At 43.5% G+C, this 22,931-nt stretch overlaps 1 protein-coding gene across 2 annotated transcripts in view; it reads right to left on the minus strand.

The window, feature by feature from the left end:
• LOC141105588 (phospholipid-transporting ATPase IK-like) overlaps positions 1-22,931 on the minus strand; it is a 381,958-nt gene that overhangs the window by 309,210 nt on the left and 49,817 nt on the right. For both annotated transcript variants that reach the window (XM_073595530.1, XM_073595522.1), the window contains exons 2-3: positions 14,683-14,751; positions 9,717-9,808 (exon numbers count right to left, since the gene is read on the minus strand). In XM_073595530.1, coding sequence (XP_073451631.1) covers positions 9,717-9,808; positions 14,683-14,734 — 144 coding nt within the window. In that variant the 5' untranslated portion in view covers positions 14,735-14,751. The remainder of the gene's footprint in view (positions 1-9,716; positions 9,809-14,682; positions 14,752-22,931) is intronic.

A 22,931-nucleotide genomic window follows, 5' to 3' on the forward strand; every position in this document is an offset into this window, starting at 1 on the left:
TTCTTTGTTCCTCCCCCTCTTTTCCTCTCCCTTGCATGTATTCTCTATTTTCATTCCTTCTCTTACTCCTTGGTGGGGGGTGGGGGGAGAATGGGATGAGTGGCAGTGCTGGTGGGAGTTGGGATGAGTGGCAATGCTGAGGGGAGTTCTGATCAGCCAACTTGGGTGCTCTTGATCAAGGTCATCTGCTGATCTTAGAACTGTAGTGGGGACTTTTAATGACAACTACAAATCTCAGGTAGTGTTACTCACTGCGTCTCCAGCTTCACTGTGTCTCTGACTTTGTTGTGACTCGTAGCAATGACACCTATGCCGAAATCAGGAGATAGGGTCTCCTCCAGCTCCTCTCACTTCACATTCCTCACCAGTCAGCTGACCTCTAGTCTCTGCGCCCCAGCCATGCTGTGAACTGAATGGGCGGCTGCGAAGAAGCTGAGTGGGCGGCCGCGGGCTCCAGGAATAGCCCAGATGGGCGGCCACAGGCTCCAGGGACAGCCCAGGATTTGGTGACCCCTGGCAAATCATCATTTGACCCCCGAGTGGGTCTCGACCCCCAGGTTGAGAACCACTGCTCTAGGACTCAGGGTCCAGATCTTCCCCAAATTGGAGGGACTGGACTCTGACTTCAAATTAGCTTGGGAAAATATCCTACGCACCTGCTCAAGGGAAGTGATGCAACTACTCATTAGCGAATATACTAGATGATCCAGGGCTCTGGACAGCGAAATTGAGAGCACTTGCTCACAACTTCAAACATTCAAGACTCATAAAACTTTTGAAGAGAGGGAAAAGAAACTTCAAAAACACCTTGAGAGTTTCAATAAAAATTTTTTAAAAAAATTAAAAAGATGGCAAATACAGCAGGGATAAGTTAGCCTTCCAGGACAACAGGGCATACAAATGGAACACTGGCCAACAACAGCGCATTAATAAATTTAAAAATAGAAAGCAACATTATGCTGCAATTTCTCATTCATCTTCGAGTTTGTCCTCTGTCTCATCACAGGTTTCATCCAAGAGTAAGAAAACGCCCCACACCAATCGGGGTCATGATCCTCCACAAGGAACAAAATTCAACATTGAAAATCCTTCTGAGAGCCCCCTTGGAACACCAATGGTGTCAGGTAGAGTACCTGCGGTAGCAATGTGTTCTTCTGCACCTCCGCCTCCCCAATCACATGGAGGCGGATCTGCAACCTGCCCACTTACAAGATCAAAAACTATACAGGGAGTTGAGAAATTGAATCCTCCCCATTTTGTGGAGGCCCTTTAAATCAGTACAAAGGCAACCCATCTCACTTAGATGGTTCCCTTGGTCAAATGTACAGTCAAATGTCTCAAGTGGACCTCCACACGACCATGAACATTATTAACCTTTCATCCCATATTCTCTCTTCGGACAAATCCCAGAAACTTCAAAATGGCCTGGGGTTCTGTCCTACTGAAAATGTTGATAAACTTGAATTTGTAAAAGACCTCCAACTCTTTGCATGCAGACTTATCCTTAAAAATATGTACCAAAAGCCTGGAGGACGGACTGACCTTACACCCAGTGAGAACAAAGCAATTGACCAGCTGGTCTCCCTGTTAGAGGAGAGTGACACTGCCGACTTGATCGACCGTATTGATCTACCTCAGGTACTTTCCTTATCTCAGGAAGCCATAGCAGGGACAACTAAAGACATCCCCTCAGGATCCAAATTGAAGAAAAAATCCTCATTATTTCCATCCCCTAGTTCTAATCCTAATATTGCTGCATTTTTACGGTTGGTCAGTGGTGACATTGATATACTCCATGTCAATCCTCCTAGGATAACCAATATCAGTTCCTCTGAAAAGCAAGCTCTAAAATTTCTAAGTGACAATACCTGTGTCATAATCAAGCTTGTGGATAAAGGGGGCAATATCGTCCTTATGGACAATGCACAGTATGTTGCCATGTGTTCCAAAATTTAAAAAAACAAAAACTGGTATAGAAAAATTACTCCTAATATATTCCAAAAATTCAATCTGGAGTGTTACCAGCTAGTGGATCAAGCCTACTCCAACAATATTATTAACAAAACAACATGGGACTACATCAGAACGACTTTTCCTAAAGTGCCAACTTTTTATTCATTGCCCAAGGTCCATAAGGATATACACAATCCCACAGGCAGACCAATCATATCTGGGAGAGGGTCCATCAGTGAGAATGCCTGTCGTCTCATTGACGAGCATCTCAAACCACATGTAGCTTGTTTACAGTCCTACGTCAAGGACACAATACATTTCCTTAGAATCATCGAGAATCTTGTGATTCCCGATGGGGCCCTTCTTGTCACCATAGATGTGGAGGCACTCTACAGCTCCATCCCCCATCACAAGGGGGTGGCAGTTGTGAGACATACCATTTTTCAGTGCAGTGATGTGGATTGGGGATATAATGAATTCATCTTGTCACTCCTTGAATATATTCCACATCACAATGTCTTCACATTCAATGGCTCCCACTACCTCCAGATGCAGAGGGTAGCGATGGGGACTTGTTGTGCCCCGTCATATGCCAACCTGTACCTGGGGGAGTGGGAGAATATGTTCTTGAGTGATGAGGCTTTGTCGATGTACACGGACCACCTTTTAGTGTGGTTTAGGTACATCAACGATATTTTTACCATCTGGGATGGCCCCAAATGTCTGGCCAGAATGAATCGTAATGAATCTAACCTGGTCTTTACCATGTGTTCTGATACTAACACTATCTAGTTTCTTGATGTGCAGGTTTCGAGGGACATCAATGGCACACTCAGCAGCAGCCTTTATCGCAAAACTACCGCCAGCAATAATATTCTCCACGCCTCCAGCTTCCACCCGGAGACCTTGATAAGGTCCATACCTTACAGCCAATATTTAAGGGTGAGAAGCAACTGTACAAATGATGAGGTTTTATACTCGAGGCAGGCAAGTTGCGTTATAGGCTGCTGTTGAGGGGTTATTCCAATACATCATTAAAAAAGGCATTCCGACGGGCCACTATCCGGAGTAGACAGGATCTTCTGTACTCCCAGCAGCACACTAAGTCAGATAACTCCCTAAAAATCATAACGAAATATTGCAACCAACATATTGAAATTCGAAAAATTGTTTATAAATACCGGCTTACTCTCACGATGGACCCCAACCTGAGACGATTGCTGCCAGAGGCACCCCTCTTCACGTTTAAAAGGGCAACATCTATTGCCTCTAAACTGGTGAGGAGTGAATATAGGGGAGAAAGAGAAGTGGTCCACTGCAAATATAGGGGTACCTATATGTGCGGTGCATGCGGCTATTGTAGATATATGGACACCAGCAAAAGTCCAACTCTACCTCATGGTCAAACCCTTAAACCCCAACATTTTGCAAACTGCACAACCTTTGGGGTCATCTACCTTCTCAAATGTGACTGTGGGTGCTTTTACATCGGGAAGACCAAGCTTCCCTTTTGGAAAAGAGCATACCGGCATATCCACAGTATACAGGCCTGTAATTCAGACTTGCCTTTGGGGAGACACACTACCCTGGTCCATTCAGGGGTATTTCCCAAGATCAAATTTCTGATCTTGGATCGTATCCACCCCAGTTCGAGGGGAGGAGACTGGAACAAAAGTCTCCTCCAGCTCAAACTGCGGAGGATATATAATTTAAAGGCTACCAGTCCACCTGGTTTAAACTATGCAGTTTGCTTTAGGTCTTTTTTGGATGGTTTTAATTCTGGAGGGATGGAAAAGTAACACAATATACCAACTTCATGCTCCCTTCTCTCTTTCCCCTTATCCCTCTACCGGTTTCGATATGCCTTCTTCTTGCACATAACCTGCCTTTCTTTTGCCCTGATTCTCCTTGCTTTTATCATTTCATGTGTCCATATGTCCGAGTCCTACATTGCCTATTACCAGCCTTTCTATCCGGCTGGTCCCTTCCTGGTCTTTGTTCCCATTTACTTTGACATTTTCCTTGCTCTTATATTGTGGGGATTGTGGCGTGGGGGCTCCTTTTGGTCCCCCCCTTTTGGCGTAATATACTATTTATGGGGCCTTTTTGGCTGCTTGATATGTTCTGCCATATTTATTTTGCTGATATCCAAGTACTAGGATTGTGTATCATGCCATTTGGCCTAATGTTTGTACTACACGATGCATCCTTTCTTTTATCATGTGTTTCCTATGTATTGAATAAACTTTATACTTTTATATATATATATATATATATATATATATATATACATTGTTTTGGTAGTGTCTTCAAAGTCCCACCCCTAGGGGGATCCTCCATTTCCATATTCATTTGGGATGTGGCACACCTCTATTTCGACAGTTTGTTTCGGATATTCCTCTTTCATATCTCATAGATGAGGGGATAGAGATAAAATACTGCTACAAAAGGAAGCGAAATAGATATTTCTCTTGGATTCAATGTCGCCAAAAGGCTTAAATAAGGATTTGTCCTTGCACTGTTTCCTATAGCGACATAAACAGTAAATTAATAAGCCCCTCCTAAACTAATCATTGAGTGAGGGGGAATGACTTTGTATATAGGACATGACTGTGTATAGGACATGGGTGCATAAAATGAAGTAAAAGTAAAATATGCCCTTGAGGAATATATGCTATAGTTGTTTGGTGCTGTGCTTTCTAATCATCCCAGCATTAACAGTAATTTTTTATTGCTAGGAGTATTTAGTGCAATTAAGGACAATCAAATCCCACATACAAACTTCAATTCATATGTGACAGAGTCCAAAAAAGTCCTTAAGATAGATGTAGTGCTCTGTGTCCTCTCAGAATCATAGGGAAGCCTCAAAGCCTAAATTCCATCACCGAAAGAAACCTTGTGCTCAAGTAGTCCCCGGTGGTAATGTACTTACCACAAAGGAGCTATAAAAAGCCTTGTATCTCCAAACACCATTAACTGGACTGCTATCCTGGAATCAAATTCTTTGTGGACCAGCACCAATGATAAAGGTTAGAACCTGGTGTCTCCTTATAGTGTAGGATAGGCTCCTGCCCTTGTATTATCACGATTGTTTCTTAGGATGGCTCATAAAGTGCGCTATGCAAAAAAAATATATATATATATTCTTACCATATATTTTTATGGATGATGTTTTTGTTGACTGTACAATATTTCCGATATGCACTTTTGTAGATTAATATGCCTTGACTTACTGTAACTCAGAGACAGGAAGAGAGCCCGTATGTTCTGAAAAAGTTCCGGGGAGGAACGAAACATGTAAACAAGAGACAGACCCCCTCATCCCCCTATGTACCATATGCTGTTTCATCTGGACTCTGCTTTCATGTCCCCACTGGGGGACCGGCTGGTGTTCAGGACATTGTTGAGCTGATCTTATTGACACCACTCATGGGATTACAACATGCTCTCAACCATTGCAGGCTGACATGGATTCGGGACACCTGTTCACACCAGTGTGCTGTGAGATTCACAGCTACCACCCTGTTTGCACATCTGAGATTTCAGCAGGACATATCTGTTCAGCGCACAGCACACATAGAGGAATTGCTAGACGGCAATAACAGGATAGTGAGTATATGACAGCCTGTACACTGGTCACATCTGCTTTATTGTGTGAGTACCCAGTCAGTTGGGACCCAGTGACAGCACTAGCCGGATCACATGCAGCAGGAGAGACTTCTCTGTCATTTTTTATACTGGCTCACATAGATTCTGTCTGTCAGTCTTCACCTTATCCTTGCTGTATCCCTGGGACCATTTCAGGTGTGGAGCAATCAGCAGCACACACAGCTAATGGTGTAGTTCACTGACTAACATGCAGCAGTGGAACAGCAGCTTTATGGAACTTCTGCATTTGTTATAGAGAGCCTCATCTGACATTCATTCTATCTCATATTTATGGACTGTCATCCATTCATCATCAGCTCGCTATTACTAACCCAGCTGTTCAGCAGTGTTCTGGTCTAAGGATTCCTGTTTTTGGTTCCACTGCAATTTCCCACTGTGTCTCTAAGGTGCAGTGTCACCACATTTAGGACCCTGTGTTACCAGTACCACTATTCACGGACTGTGGTCCAATCAGCGTTCAGGTGCTGTTGTTATAGGGGATCCATCTTTCGGGGGGGGGGGGGGGTTGTGGTCACACCGTCCTAGCTCTCCAGGAGGGCTGCTCTGGGCTCCTGTAGGGGAGTCAGTGTTGGGGATCCATATTCTTGGTGGGAGGGTGTAGGTATGTGGGTGGGATGTGTGTGGGTTTTCTGGGGGAAGGGGGGTGATTTTGTAGGGTATAGCAACCTCTGTTTCATGCTGTGATCTTTTTTATTTAATAAACATACATTTTTGAGGAGATAGCATTTGGTGTTTGCATAAAACATTTATTTTTGTTTTTTTGCTATTTTTATGGTACACCATGGTTACCTAGGTTGAAGCCAGGTGAACCCCACTTTTTAGGGACCAGCCAAAGTCAGTCCACCAAGTACCTGGCGAGGGGCTCTCTCAAAGAGAGACCTCTCTGGATGGGGAGAGGCAAAAAACCCAAGAGCCACAGAGCCTCAACCCGATGATCTGCACCCTCCATCTCTGTGCGCAAAAACATTTAAAAAAACACACCTATGCAGTGCAAGTACCAGTGAATAAATAGTGATAAACATTAACAAAAAAAGTGTGTAATACACAGTGGGCCTTCTGGCCAATATAAAAATAGCCCTGGCTAGCCTAAAGGTGACATCCAAAGGCAAAGTGCAAGTAAAGCATATAGTGACAAGTCCATGTGCCTGTGAAACACCCATGGTGTGCAACCCAAAAGTGTTTTTTCGGCACCTCTGGGGTGCCACCCCCAGGAGGGACAACACCAGGAGCTCCTTGCACTTTCCAGCCCGAGGCCAGGCAAAATGCAGCCCCATTCCAATCAGGAAAGCAGTAGAACCTAGGTCCCTCAACTGGGTACAATAGAGCCGTTTATTTCAAACTGCACTGTTTCAGGCTTTTTGCCCATTACCTGTAGTAGGACTTGGGACCCAACATCAGCAATAACCATTATGGTTATGGTGAGAAGGGTCTAAAGGAATTAAAAAGCCCCTCAACTGAATCAGTGCATAGCACAGTTCTGCCTTCTTAAAACAGAAGACATTTACATGCCTCATGCATTACATATCGCAAAATGAGTGGATTATTACTCTTTTTAGGACAGTGCAAATCCATACAAAGCATTCATTTATGCCCCAATGGAAAAGCAAACATCTAGAACTGCTGGTGTTTAGTGCAAATATAGCCTAATATTATAGAGCAATTTATTGCAACCACAAATATATAAACTATAAAATGTATTCTGTGATTTGTCTCATATATATAATGACACTAAAATAACATTTCTGATACCAAGCATAGGAAATCTATGTACAAATGAAATAAAGGCATTTTTAAAGCTGGAGTTTACTATATACAGTATGTTTGGATTGGGGGGGGGGGGGTACAGCACCAAATGTATCAGCTATGTGTAATGGTGTGTATCCCATTAACTGCAGGCGATTCATTTGGTAAAAATCATCCCTGGAGGAGAGGCAGATACTGGAGGACCCTATATCTGTGGAAGAACTACATGTTGCCATCTCTTCCTCCCAGACTGGTAAGTCTCTAGGATTCGATGATCTTCCCCTGCAGTACTATAAAATATTGCACCACCAACTCACAAATAATAGTGCTACCTAAACAGGACAAGGATCTCAAGCAATGTAGCCGATACAGGCCAATTGCCCTACTAAACATAGGCCTTAAATTTTTAAGAAACATTTCTGGCTAAACGACACCCCCCCCCCCCCTTCACATTGCCAATATATTTCACATTGACCTGGTGAGTTTTAGCCCCATATAAGAGGCCTGGGATAATACCACCAGAGCAATCATTGCTCATGCTCCTTTTGATAGATGTGGAAAAGGCCTTCGCCCAAGTGGACTTGCAATTCCAGTCAACATGTCATATATTAGCTTGGGTACGCTAATGATGGCCTGGAATTCAGTCCTATATTCTTCTATTCTGAATAAATGAAACCCAGTTGGATTATTTTGTTCTGTTTAATGGAATGTGACAGAGTGTTATAGAGCGGTGGTCATCAACCCTGTCCTCAGGGCCCACTAACAGGCCAGGTTTTATGTATTACCTTGGAGATGTAGACTAGAATACTGCAATCACTGAGCAGCAAATTATATCACCTGTGATGTATTTCAGTTATCTTGCAAACCTGGCCTGTTAGTGGGCCCTGAGGACAGGGTTGATGACCACTGTTATAGAGTATTGTTCCCTATAACTCTATATCTTAGTCCTGACACTTACGCAGCCCACAGACTGAATATGAGAAATCAATGGATTCCCCCATCCACACTAAGCAGCATGGATGGAGGAATCTCCTCTGTAAGCTATTGTATTTAAGCACCCACAACACCCAAAGCTACTTGAATACCTGAACAGTGACTGCATCGAATAAATACAGTCACTGTTCAGCCAATAATATTACACTTGGGCTCAGAATGAACTTTTGTCAAGCCAGGTGGTGCTGACAGTGTCACTTATAACTAGAATTTCAACAGGAATTGGCCAAAATTTGAGCCATGTATGCCTAGCTTAGCAAAAACTATGTTACTTTAAGAATACTGAAGGAGAAGCCTGCATATACCTGCAGCAGCTTTTAGTATTTTCTGTTTCACCACCTAAACAAAGCTCTGACATTTCTAGCTAGTATCTAGCAAAGCTCTGACATTTCTAGCTAGTATTGGAGTTTTATTGCTGAACCATGCATTCTCATTGCTCCACGCTACTATTGGTTGGCTCACTTGCCAATAGAAAAAACGTGGAGGGGGGGAGGGGTCGGCACTAATGAAAATACATTATAACCATTTAAGATTAATATTATGATCAATTTATGAATGAAGCCTGCGTACACTGTTTGCAAGCTTTATTCACACAGGAACACTCTTCAGTTTCACTGATTATAGCAGGTGCAGCAAGTAAGAAAGCAACTCAGCCTTTTCTTTATTTAAATTACACCCACTGTTGAACTGTGACTGCTACTGCTGACATGCAAGTTCTGCATTCATGTCAGAAGTGTGATGACATATGTAACACTACAGCAGCAACTCTGAGTGTAATATGCACAGATAGGTATCACTGCTGCTTATGAAAACTGTCCTATTGCTCCTCTCTCCTATGATACAGGTGTGTGAAAATGTCAGCAGCCTGACATCTGTCTAAAGCCCTAGTGCCCAACCTTCAGCCCAAGGGTCATGTGCCATTTGGTACTTGCTGTGTAGTTATTTGCAAATTGCAGATGGTGGAACATTAATTTGAAATTATACTTGGGGTTCACAATATGTCTGTACTTCTTAACCACAACATTTATTTTCTATTTGTATGGTAACCATAAACCTACTGACTTAAAACTTTTCTCTTGTTTAAAAATAGGTTTTATCATCGTATATTAATATAGGTTTTCTGTGTGTAATCAGACTACTGGAGATTGATTGGTCAGCTCTACCACTATTCCTGGAACAGATATAAAATTATTATGTAATAAAAAAGGTTCAGATACAAGACTGTATATTACTATTCTGTTATGTATTGCTACAATGTATTCTTCTGTATATTCTGCTCCATGTCAGATATAATAGTAACGTCATTATCTATTGCAAAATGCAGAACATAGTAAAAAAAAAAAAAAAAAAAAACTTACAGCGTATTTCCTCTTGGTGAAAAATAGGAAGCCCTTTCTTGTAAATAAGCGATTGAATACTCTGTCATTTGCTTTGACTTCCCAGGTGTAGCCTGTCAATTAATAAAAAACAACAAACATGTAAGATAAATAAACCTAAATCTCAAAACTCTAACATTATGTAAAGATAAGCTTCTGTGTTAGAAATGTACCAATTTAATTCAATTTTAAATTTGAGCCTGCTAATAGTATAGGCTTCTATTATAGTGTACCACAATGTCTGACAAAATGAGCAAGCATCCAGTTTTATATCCAAATGTTTTATTCTCACTGTTGAAGCAAGAAAATGGCAAGAAACAATTGCTGGCTATCATAACTGCTAGGACTTTATAGGAACCATAGAAGTCCTGCAAACAGAGTCTGCACAAGCATTTTCTCATAATTTTATAAGAGCAATGAGGTGCAACTGGCACTGGAGGGAGTGTAAGTAGGCAGGAAGTGGCTGAAGTAGGTTAAAGGAAATAAGCAGTGCTAATAAAGGATAAAAGAGGAGAATTTTTTTTTTTACCGTAGCTCCATTTATTTAAAAGAGAAGTATGATTTTGTTTTGTTTCTTTTGTATTCTTTTTCTTTTCCAGTTTCATACTTTGGTCCGATGCTGTATCTGTCCCCCTGACGTCTCTGCACTGAGAACTGAGCAATCGAACATTGCCGATGACTCGGTTCTCTCAGCTCCCTGAGCAGAGAGCTGTAAACTGTCATTCAGCAGCTCTCCTCTCTGACCCCCCACGCACGCTCATTGGAGCGCTGAGCTGTGGAGGGGGCGGGTAGCGGCCCTCTCAGGCTCTGAGTGGCTCGCTGAGACCCTGAGACGGGTATCAGTCCAGTCACCTGGCGGATCCGGACTTTATTGTCATGATGACGCGGTGCCTGGACTGATTCCTGTGACGTCAGCAGAGAGCGGACTTCAGCCCGCTCTCTGCTGAAAAATGAGTCAAAGGAGTGCAAAACAAACTGCACTCCTGTGACCCATAGGAGAAGCCCAGCCAAACGAGCTGAGGCTGGACTTCTCCTTTAAGGTTTAGCTCTACTTTAAAGTGACTGTAAACCCAATTACTAAAATCTCATATAAGCTTTGACATGTTAATGCAATGTCTAAAATATTTTTTTAAATATTTTTAAATATGTGTCTTTCAATAAATCTAAATCTGGTGTTCCTGCCATAAAGGTCTGCGTTCAGTCGCTTCCTGTTACAGGATGACAACACTATGTTACTATGTGCCATTTACAGTATGCTCCTGCATTGTGTCATAAGGGCTTCAAATGAAGGACATGCACACTGCAAAAAAAGCATTAAAGCCAATGAATCAGTGTGACAGATAGGCAGCTAGCAGCTAGAAGAATGGTAGTCTTCTCTCATGAAAGAGTGCCTTTAACCGCTTGCCGACCAGCCGCCTTAATTATACTACGGCAGGTTGGCACGGCTGCACAAATCGCCATAGGTATACGTCAGCTGCTTTAGGAGCTCTAGGGGGCACGTGCCACGAGGCCCGCGATCGCTCCTCAGAGAGCCAGAATGGAGATCTGTCAATGTAAACAGACAGATCCCCATTCTGACAGGGGAGTAGAGGAAGATCTGCTGTTCCTAGTGATCAGGAACAGCAATCTCTCTCCTCCTCCAGTCAGTCCACTCCCCCCACAGTTAGAAACACCTACTAGGGAACACTTAACCCCTTGATTGGACACTTTTTTGGGACCATTGAAGTTCATACAGCGATCAGAGCTAAAAATAGCCACTGATTACTGTAGAAATGTAAATGGCAGGGAAGGGGTTAACACTAGGGGTTAACACTAATATTAACCCCCTCCCTGCCAGTGACATTTATACAGTAATCAGTGGCTATTTTTAGCTCTGATCGCTGTATAAATGTCAATGGTCCCAAAAAAGTGTCAAAAGTGTCCGATTTGTCCGCTGCAATGATCGCAGTCCCGCTAAAAATTGCTGGTCACCGCCATTACTAGTAAAAAAATTAAAAAATGAAAATGCCATAAATCTATCCCCTATTTTGTAGACACTATAACTTTTGTGCAAACCAATCAATATACGCTTATGCCGCGTACACACGGTCGGACTTTCTATCCTACTTGGTCCGGCACACTTTCCGACAGACTTTGTCCACCAGGTGCGCCAGACTTTAAAACGGACGGACTTGCCCACACACGACCGGACTTTCCGGCGGGCTAAGTCCGCCCGTCTTTCCGACGGACTTTCGCCGGAGTTACGGCGGATTTTCAGAATGAACGGACTTGCCCACACACGGACAAGTCCGTTCATTTTGAACATGACTCAGGTGCGACGGGACTAGAAAAGGATGTCAATCTTGCCGCTTTTATCGGCGAGATTGACACCTTGCAAGCCCCGTCGCGGGGCATACCAGGCCCTTAGGTCTGGTATGGATTATAAAGGGAACCCCCTACGCCGAAAAAACGGCGTGGGGTCCCCCCTAAAATCCATACCAGACCCCGATCCGAGCACGCAGCCTGGCCGGTCAGGAAAGGGGGTGGGGACGAGCGAGTGCCCCCCCCCCTCCTGAACCGTACCAGGCCGCATGCCCTCAACATGGGGGGTGGGTGCTTTGGGGGAGGGGGGCGCCCTGCGGGGCCCCCCACCCCAAAGCACCTTGTCCCCATGTTGATGAGGACAAGGGCCTCTTCCCGACAACCCTGGCCGTTGGTTGTCGGGGTCTGCGGGCGGGGGCTTATCGGAATCTGGGAGCCCCTTTAATAAGGGGGCCCCCAGATCCCGGCCCCCCACCCTATGTGAATGAGTATGGGGTACATGGTACCCCTACCCATTCACCTAGGGAAAAAGTGTAAGTAATAAAACACACTACACAGGTTTTTAAAATAGTTTATTAAACAGCTTCGGGGGGGGGGGGATCTTCCTCCGGCTTCGGGGGTCCCTCCGCTTCATCTTCTCCCGGCGTCCGGTTGGTTTTTCTCCCGGTGTTCCAGTTCTTCGGCCGGCTCCTCTGCTGTCTTCAGGTAGCTCTCTTGCCAGCAGAGGTCCGGACTCCTGAGCTTCTGGGCTTCTGGGCTTCTGGGCTTCTTCTCTTCTCTTCTCCAGATGTTGACACGACGCTCTCTCCGGCTGGACTGCTCTCCGAGGGCTGCGTTGTGACTTATATAGGCGGAGACCCCGCCCCCTTTTGATGTCACAGTCCCTGGGCATGCTGGGACTGTGACGTTTTAGGGGGCGTGGTCACTGGGTGATGTTGACCACGCCCCCTAAAACGTCACAGTCCCAGCATGCCCAGGGACTGTGACATCAAAAGGGGGCGGGGTCTCCGCCTATATAAGTCACAACGCAGCCCTCGGAGAGCAGTCCATCCGGAGAGAGCGTCGTGTCAACATCTGGAGAAGAGAAGAGAAGAAGCCCAGAAGCCCAGAAGCCCAGAAGCCCAGGAGTCCGGACCTCTGCTGGCAAGAGAGCTACCTGAAGACAGCAGAGGAGCCGGCCGAAGAACTGGAACACCGGGAGAAGAACCAACCGGACGCCGGGAGAAGATGAAGCGGAGGGACCCCCGAAGCCGGAGGAAGATCCCCCCCCCGGAGCTGTTTAATAAACTATTTTAAAAACCTGTGTAGTGTGTTTTATTACTTACACTTTTTCCCTAGGTGAATGGGTAGGGGTACCATGTACCCCATACTCATTCACATAGGGTGGGGGGCCGGGATCTGGGGGCCCCCTTATTAAAGGGGCTCCCAGATTCCGATAAGCCCCCGCCCGCAGACCCCGACAACCAACGGCCAGGGTTGTCGGGAAGAGGCCCTTGTCCTCATCAACATGGGGACAAGGTGCTTTGGGGTGGGGGGCCCCGCAGGGCGCCCCCCTCCCCCAAAGCACCCACCCCCCATGTTGAGGGCATGCGGCCTGGTACGGTTCAGGAGGGGGGGGGGCGCTCGCTCGTCCCCACCCCCTTTCCTGACCGGCCAGGCTGCGTGCTCGGATCGGGGTCTGGTATGGATCTTAGGGGGGACCCCACGCCGTTTTTTCGGCGTAGGGGGTTCCCTTTATAATCCATACCAGACCTAAGGGCCTGGTATGCCCCGCGCTCGCCGCAATAGGAAAATGTGTTTTTCCTATTGCAGCGAGCGCGAGATGCAATACCCTGCCCTCGTGTCGTATCTGGTCCGTCGGACCAGCACACACACGAGCGGACTTTCCGCCCGAAACTGAGTCCGGCGGAAAGATTTAAAACTTTCTTCAAATCTAGGTCCGGCGGGCTTTTGGGAAAAAGTCCGCCGGAAAAGTCCGCCGGCGCCTACACACGGGCGGATTGTCCGGCACACTCTGGTCCGCCAGACTAAGTATGCCGGAAAGTCCGACCGTGTGTACGCGGCATTATTGTGATTTTTTTTTTTACCAAAAATATGTAGAAGACTACATATTGGCCTAAACTGATGAAGAAATTATTTTCCTTTGGATATTTATTATGGCAAAAAGATAAAAATATAGTTTTTTTTTTTAATTCTTTTTTAAATTGCTACTCTTTTTTTGTTTATAGCGCAAAAAATAAAAACCGCAGAGGTGATCAAATACAACCAAAAGAAAGCTCAATTTGTGGGGAAAAAAAGGACATACATTTTGTTTGTGTACAACATCGCATGACCGCGCAATTGTCAGTTAAAGCGACACAGTGCCATATTGCAAAAAGTGGCCTAGTCATTAGGGGGCAAATCCTTTGGGTCCTTAAGTGGTTAAGTGAAAGGTCCCTAGCTTATCTGCTGCAGGATCCTGTTTTTTTGTTTGGACTGCTACTAACTATTGCAGCAATATGCTTCCAGCTACCATCCATCACTTTGCTTTCCTTAATTTACAATGTGCTAAAAATAGTTTATTATAGATATTCATGTGTGCCTCATGCAAGAATCAATTGACCTATTTAGATTTTTGCATTTGAATTCTTGTTATTATATTTCCTACCTGGATCACCATCACATCCATGTGTATCTATGCTTTGAGTCCCCTGGCTCATTGTCGCTTTCTAAGAACCTAAAACAAGAAAATGTTTGTGGGTGTTCAAAGGGTAAAGTGACAGTCAATACATTAAATAGTACAGATGCAAGAGTGATTTGTTAGTTACATTTTCATAGTTACATAGGTTAAAAAAAAAGACACAAATCCATCTATTTCAACCAATAGAAAAAATAAATAAAGTAGAAAACCTCCACAATCACAATCCTTTACCCACAGTTGATCCAGGGGAAGGCACTGCCCTACTGACACCATCAGTATAAATACATATGCACACACACATATGTGTTTGAACTTTTGAGCTGCACACCCTAATGCAAAAGACTGTGTACACCTATGGGTGTAACATGTAACATGCTTTTGTGCACCCACCTCCCGCCGCCATTGCTCCCCTCTCTGTTACAGAGGGTGGGGGTTCAAAAACAGTGTGTTCATGCGGGGCACTACCCACACAGCCACGTCACTGATTAATCATTTTCTTGGGTATGAATAGACTACAATTACTGTCTTCCATGGCAGATGGCTTGTAGTTCTCAATGAACTGCAAGGGCGCTGATGAGCGCTCTCGTATTTTATTGATTCCTTCTGCCATTCAGTAACTGCCTGCCCATATGGAAGGTACAGGCAGAAAGCAATACTGAGAGTTTGCAGGATACAAGTATTGCACCTACGATCTGCTGATCGCGGGTGCAATGTTTTGACAGGCCGCAATGTAAAAAAATAATAAATGCACATTTTCCTACCTGCAAATATGTTTGCATAATAATAATATATATTTTTTTTTCACAAAAGGTGAACTTTAATATCTATTAAATGTTATGCATTTACGATTGCATTCAGCTCTTTTTTTTTTTAAACAATCTCCTGATCTGGCCAGAAATACACATTTTCACAGCTTTACTGTGAAGAAGTCTTTCCATATGTTAAGGTTAAATCTCTTTTCCACCAAACATAAAGAGTGCCCCTTTGTCCTCTGTAATGACCTGAAAGTGAATAACTCTACACAAAGTTCACTATGTGGGCCACTTATGTATTTATGATAATGAGAATAAATTCAGTTCCTCTAATCTTTCCTCATAGCTGAGCTCCTCCATGCCTCTTATCAGTTTGGTTGCCCTTCTCTGCACTTTCTCCAGTTCCCCAATATCCTTTTTGTAAAGTGGTACCTAAAACTGAACAGCATACATCTTAGCCATTGGAGAACAGGAAGCTAGTAAACTCACATAAGTGAGATAGAGGTACTCTCATGCCCAGCATGATCAGTGTGAAATAGGAAAGCAGGGGGACTGGTAGGATCATTAGCTATTTCACACAAATGAAGCAATCCAAAGAGAACTTAGGTATATGGTACAACAGACACATATCACAAATATGAAATGTTGGGGTAACAAACACTTTGAAGGGTTAGTTCACCTTTACAAAAAAAAAAAAATGCCTATGTAGATAAGGGGGGCCTGTAGATCAAAACAAACTGTACACCTCTGACTAAAGTTGATTAATGCCCTTGCTATAAGTGTAGGCCATTTGCATGCTTCATGAAGCCTGAGTTGAATACTCCCAAGATGTTGCTAGGGTGTTGCTAAGTGAAGCCTAGTCATCATTACTGTTCACTTTGTGAGTTTGTTCACAGTTCGTTTTTATCTATAAACACCCCTTACTTGCATAGGCACTTCTTTGGTAAAGACGAACTAACCCTTTAAGCAAATTTTATATAAAATCTGGTCTGGTTGCTCGTTTACAATAAACAAGCCACATTTAGCCCAGGATTGTAGTTTGTAAAAAGACTACAGTTTTTTTTAAATATTTGAGCAGGGAATTATATAACTACTAATAGAAATGGAAAAATTTAAGTCTGAAGGGGAGAAGACAAAGGACTGTACTAGAATGGGGAAAGAAAAAAAAGGGGGGGTGACTGGGTACAAGCTCAGAGTAGATCGCATAGTCTACTAGAGATCTAAGCTAAGACATTGGGGGAGAAAAGTGGGAATGATATTCCTCCTGAGTAAATTGAAAATCATACCAGTAACACTACTCTTCTTTGCATGCCAAAGCTGCAGTGAAGTCCTCCATGTATTTTATATCATTGCCCGCAGAGATCCACTGTCGAATAGTGGGAAGATCTGCCGTTCTCCATTTTTGGGGGATACATACGCTTGCTAAGTTGATCAAGACCGACTTAGTGGACTTGAAAGTTTTGGGTAGAGATGCACTTTCCAGTATACTGCCATAGTATTATGTTGCAAATTGCCCTTATATAGGACCTAAAATGCAGACATTATGGATAAGCTTATACAGTAGCTAGCTGAATTTGACATTCCTAAAGAGCATACACTAACACAATTTATGTTTATCTGCAAATTATTCTTAAAGTGAAACATGTCCCAAATATAGGGAAATGGCAACAGGGTAATTGGGATTATAACAGTGCCCAGAACAATAAAGAATACATACAGTGTCTTGAAAAAGTATTCATACCCCTTGACATTTTCCACATTTTATCATGTTACAACAAAAAAATGTAAATATATTTTATTGGGATTTTATGTGATAGACCAACACAAAGTGGCACATAATTGTGAAGTGGAAAGAAAATGATAAATGGTGTTTACATTTTTTTACAAATAAATATGTGAAAAGTGTGGCGTACATTTTTATTCAGCCCCCCTGGATCAATACTTTGTAGAACCACCTTTTGCTGCAATTACAGCTGCAAGTCTTTTTGGGGATGTCTCTACCAGCTTTGCACATCTAGAGAGTGACATTTTTGCCCATTCTTCTTTGCAAAATAGCTCAAGCTCTGTCAGATTGGATGGAGAGCATCTGTGAACAGCTATTTTCAAGTCTTGCCACAGATTCTCAATTGGATTTAGGTCTGGACTTTGATTGGGCTATTCTAACACATAAATATGCTTTGCTCTAAACCATTCCATTGTAGCTCTGGCTGTATGTTTAGGTTTGTTGTCCTGCTGGAAGGTGAACCTCTGCCCCAGTCTCAAATCTTTTGCAGACTCTAACAGGTTTTCTTCTAATGCCCCGTACACATGGTCGGATTTTCCGACGGAAAATGTGCGATCGGAGCGTGTTGTCGGAAATTCCGACCGTGTGTGGGCTCCATTGGACTTTTTCCATCGGATTTTCCGACACACAAAGTTTAAGAGCAGGCTATAAAATTTTCCGACAACAAAATCCGACCGTGTGTGTGAACAATTCTGACGCACAAAGTGCCACGCATGCTCAGAAGAAATTCCGAGACGGAACAGCTCGGTCTGGTAAAATTAGCCTTCGGAATGGATAGAGCACTTTCGTCACACTGCAATGTTTAGAATTGTGTAATACAGCGCACTCTCTTCTTCTTTATAATGTGAGAAGAATGAAGTAGTTTTGCTGCTCATATTCACACAGACTTCTCAGAAACTTCTTTCTTTATTATTTATTGTGATTCCCTCAATATATTTTGATTTGTCACATCTTACCCAATTTGTTTTTTGTTGTTTTTAATTTTTGTTTTGTATTTTTTTCAAGGCTGTTTTTTTTTGGGTTTGTATTTGTTGCAAGGCTGATGTTTTTTTTAATTTTTTATTGGTTTGACTCCATAATATTTTTGTGTGTGTTTTGTGTGTCAAGTTACCACAACACCATTGGTATCTTGTATTATTTAATCTCAAGGAGATTGCTTGGTGTTGGTGTCCCTTGTTAATTTCACATTGTATTTTTGAAATGTACTTGCCTACTCACAAACAAACTGTCCTTTTTGAAGGAAAACACACATAGGCGAGTATAATTGTAACAAAAATTCCTTTATTAAGGGCTCAAAACCAAACAAAGAGGGAGACAATGCTGGAGAAACATCATAAATTGGCGAAGCCTTTGACCCCCAGGGCAGACATCAATTATTTTACAGCAAAATTGGTGGCCTGAGGAGTCCATATGTAAGGGAGTACAGTCTGGTCCAGAAGTCCCAGAGATCCGGAAAGCAGCAGATGACATGTATTGTCCCCAGGCTGTGGTACTACAAGAGGTTGCATCTTTGGCCAGACCAGACTGAACCCAGCGTCATCACCCTCTGGTCTTCTATCCACGCTTCCTTCCCGGCTATGGCTCTGGGGTTGGAGATGTGGCAGGGAGGAGGAGTAGGACCTGGAGGAGGAGGAGAAGGAGTAGGACCTGGAGGAGGAGGAGGAGGAAGACTATGTGTGAGGTCACAAATGTGGGTAGCAGATGTTATTTGGCCCCTCAACCCCTTATTGAGAGCTTCCAAAATTAAGAACTCACACAGGAGTCTTGGCCCTCCTCCATCTGCATTATTTTGCATGCAGTTATGCCAGTAAAGTCCTCCTCCACACTGTGGGGTGTTCTGAGGGCCTCAGTAGCCTTCCAAAATAGGCCTATTGCAGCCTCCTCCAGGTTACTCCTCTTCCTGCCACTTTTTCTTTGAAGGTGGAGGGGAGGGACCTGGGTATCGGGCAGCCTGCTTGGCCCGGTCACCTCCGGGCTGAGACTTCCCTGTGTATGAAAATTGGACATGGTTTTAGTTTTTGCTTCATCAATCACAATCATAAATTAGCAATCCAAACTAACATCTATTTAACATAATTGATTGGACAACCAGAAATATTTAGAAGAATGCTATACCTGGCTCAAGCAGGGCTCCTCCACATGTTGCTGCCTGGAAGGCCCAGGTTGGGCGTCAGAAGCCTCAGCTGGGGGGGAAGGAAGCGTGGAAGGAAGACTGGAGAGTGCTGGCCTGGGTTCAGTCTGGCCTGCCAGAAAATGCAGTCTGTCATAGTACCACAGTCTGGGGACATAAATGTCATCTGCTTCTCCTGATCTCTGGGAATCCTGGACCTTCTTGTGCTCCCTTAGATAAGTGCTCCTCAGGCCACCAATTAGGATCTTCAAATAGGTGATTTCTGCCGTGGGGATCGCCATCTTCACAAATTCCAACAAATTATCCAGCGCTGCCTTCCTCTTTGTTTGGTTCTTATATTCAGGGTGATTTATCTGCCACAGACAGGGCAGCTCCCTGAACATATCTATGAAGATTGGCATAAAGTCCTTATCTTTCAAGATATCCATTTTCACTGCAAGACACAACACAAGACAAAACCTAATGTCAGCCTAAAGTCTTCTAAACTTGTGCAAATACAGGCCTCAATCTAGAAGCAGTATAGGCCCAATGTTAAATCTTACATACGCAATCACGATCGGCGCTTCCGTTACTCCTTCCTCCGCTCACAGATCGTACGTACTACGCACGCGTGTTACGCTTTATAGACACTGAGCATGTGTGAAACTCCGTCCGCCTCTGACGTTCTTTATAGTCTATTTCCCGCCCCTTCTCGTTCGTCGCAGTGGGGGAAGAGCACATGGTGGAGACACAGCAGGTGTCAGATAATTACACCAACGAGTTGGAGGAGGAGGAAAGCCCGAAGCCTGAAACGTCCCGATCCAGAAGGAGACGATTTAAGGCCTCAAATATGTCCTTTGGGGAGATGTTGGAGATGGTGGACATCCTGAAGAGGGCCGACTATGACGGGAACTATGTACCTTACCCCAACCCCAATGTCAGAAAGGCCAAGATCATGGCGAGTCAAGAGTCTGCACCGGAATTTCGGGGGAAGGACGATCAAAAGATCAGCTCAGGAAGCGGTGGTCAGACCTCAAATTAAGGGAGCACGAGCAGTACAGAAGGATCCGGAGAGTGCTGCAAAAAAGTAAGTAGTTGTCCTGTGTTCCTATTCTTTTTAAGTTTATTACATTCGTGCTGCTCCATGTGCTTTTCTTAACTATTATCCAGTTTAAAATGGCAACTTTCATGTTCATGGGCACATTATTCGTTCGTATAAAACATTGTTCGATCGGCCTAGAAAACACCATTGTTTTGGCCATATGCATTTGCCCACATTTTTTATGGCCTACTTGTCTAAAAAAAAATTTGGTTGTGTAGATGGGTTTGAATGAATGAAATGCAAACTAGATTCTGTGTAAGGAGAGGACACTCAGCAGCTGTTTACACATCTGGACGCTGTAGCACTAGTGTGGGACACAAGAACACCCTTTTTATTAGGGGGCACACACAGGTGCTCCAGTGTATACTATAGGGGTGTCTCCATCTGTGAAGCTTGTACAAAACAGGTAAAGTATTGAAGCTTGAAAAAGGACAATAAAAATTCTACATCTTGGAACTCTGCCAAAATAGACAATTGTACCCCACTTCCAAGCAATGTTTCATATTTATAGTTCTGCCATCAAATATCTGTGTGCTAAGTATACCTATTTTTTTTTACATAGGGGAGAAAAGACTCGGAGGACACCCCTCATCCGAGGAGACCACAGACCCTCCACCTCTGGAAGAAGGGAAAATCCACCCAAGCCAAGCAGAGCAGGAGGAGGAAGACGTGGTGGAAATTGGCACCACAACAGGTGAGTGTCTGCGACCACAGGCTCAGGTAAGAGATGGATGCCGGCATATTTATAATACATGGTGTGTTTTTGTTTCTATCTTTTTAGGTGATCGTGATGTTGTGGATCCAGGCCATTTCACCTCGGAAAGTGCACAGATCCTAATTGGGGAGATCATGGGGTGTAATAGGGACTTGGAAAACCTCCCTAAAAACATCAATGATGTTCAACAAAAAATGAAGAACATCATGGATGTTTTAGGGAGAGTTTAAAACCCCTCCAAATCCCTTGGGTTTTTTGTGTGCTAAAAATTTTTACCATTTTTTGACATATTTGCGAAAAGCCAAATTTTGAAGATGCACACAGTGTGTCAATATGTGCTATCTGCCATCACGGGAGATCAATGGACGCGTTTTGGGGGTGCAACCACTTCCTCAATAATAAAGTAGCTGTGAGGAAGGGGTTGCACCCCAAAAACGCGTCCCTTGATCCCCCATGATGGCAGCTAGCACATGTTGACATTCGGCAATTTGTGTGCATCTTCAAAATCTGGCTTTTCCTGGGGTGACTTCACCCCATCTGAACGCAATATCAAACACAGTTTGTAAATACTCATGTCTGATATTGCCTTCAAGTTCTACCAAATGTGAACTTTGTAAGTTCAAGATTTGTGTCTTTCTTGTTGGTTTTAGAGAAAATTGAGTACTGTCCGTGATACTTTTTTTATTTGCACTAACATACAATTTTTCAGGACAAGCTTTCGGGGTATGTCCCCTTCTTCAAGGTCCAAGCAGTACTGATTCACAAATTTTTAAGCAGAATGTTAAAGAAGAAGAAAAAAAAAAAAAGAGAAAACCAAACACATACAAATCAATGGTAATAAAGATAGCAGCAGAGTTAGTGAGATAAGACAGAGGGAGAGCTATAGAATGCAGGGGGGATACTAGTCACAGAGGGGTCGTAAAACTTTAGCATAATGTGTAAGGAAACCAATATCTAAATTCAGGCCATTTTTTTTGTGTCAAAAAGAAGTATCATTCTTAGTTCAAACGTTTTCCTTTCCTGGATAGTTCTGAAATTCCCTTTAAGAACTAAAACATTGAGGTCTTCTATAGTGTGGTCCGGTTGTGAGAAATGATGTCCCACAGGTGTGCATAAACTGTCTTCTTTATGTTCTTTGATAGTATGTCTGTGCAAATTCATCCTCGCTTGCAACTTCTGTCCTGTTTCACCAACATAAGATCATTTGCTGCACCTTTTGCATTGGATGAGATACACAACATTACTGGAGGTACAGCTGTAAGATCCCATGATATTGAAGGTCCCATTTGTGTGTGTACCACTTTTGGATAGATTGATCTGGTTGCATAGTTTGCAGCGTTTTTTATTGCAGGGTTTGCTTCCATTATTTGTGACTTCATAATCAGAGTAAAGTTTCCTGCTGATTAGTTTGTGTCTGAGGTTGGGTGGTTGTCTGAAAGCCAATAATGGGGGTAGTTGGAATATTCCTTTCAGAGTTTCATCCTCTGTTATAATGGGTTGTAAATCTTTGATTATCTTTTTGATCCCTTCAAGTGCTGGGTTGTATGTGGTGACTAGAGGTACTCGGTTATTTGTTTTTTTTTTCTCTGTGTATTGGAGGAGATTTTCTCTGCAGGTTTTCAAGGCTGTGTTTATGCTGTTGTTGATGGTTTTGTCTTTGTAACATTTCTTATGGAAGGAGTCTGCCAGTGTTCTGAGATGGTTATCTCTGTCTTCTGGGTCTGAACAAATTTGGTGGTATCTGATGGCCTGGC

The sequence above is a fragment of the Aquarana catesbeiana genome, linkage group LG01 (assembly GCF_042186555.1).
Source record: "Aquarana catesbeiana isolate 2022-GZ linkage group LG01, ASM4218655v1, whole genome shotgun sequence".
NCBI classification, from domain to species: domain Eukaryota; kingdom Metazoa; phylum Chordata; class Amphibia; order Anura; family Ranidae; genus Aquarana; species Aquarana catesbeiana.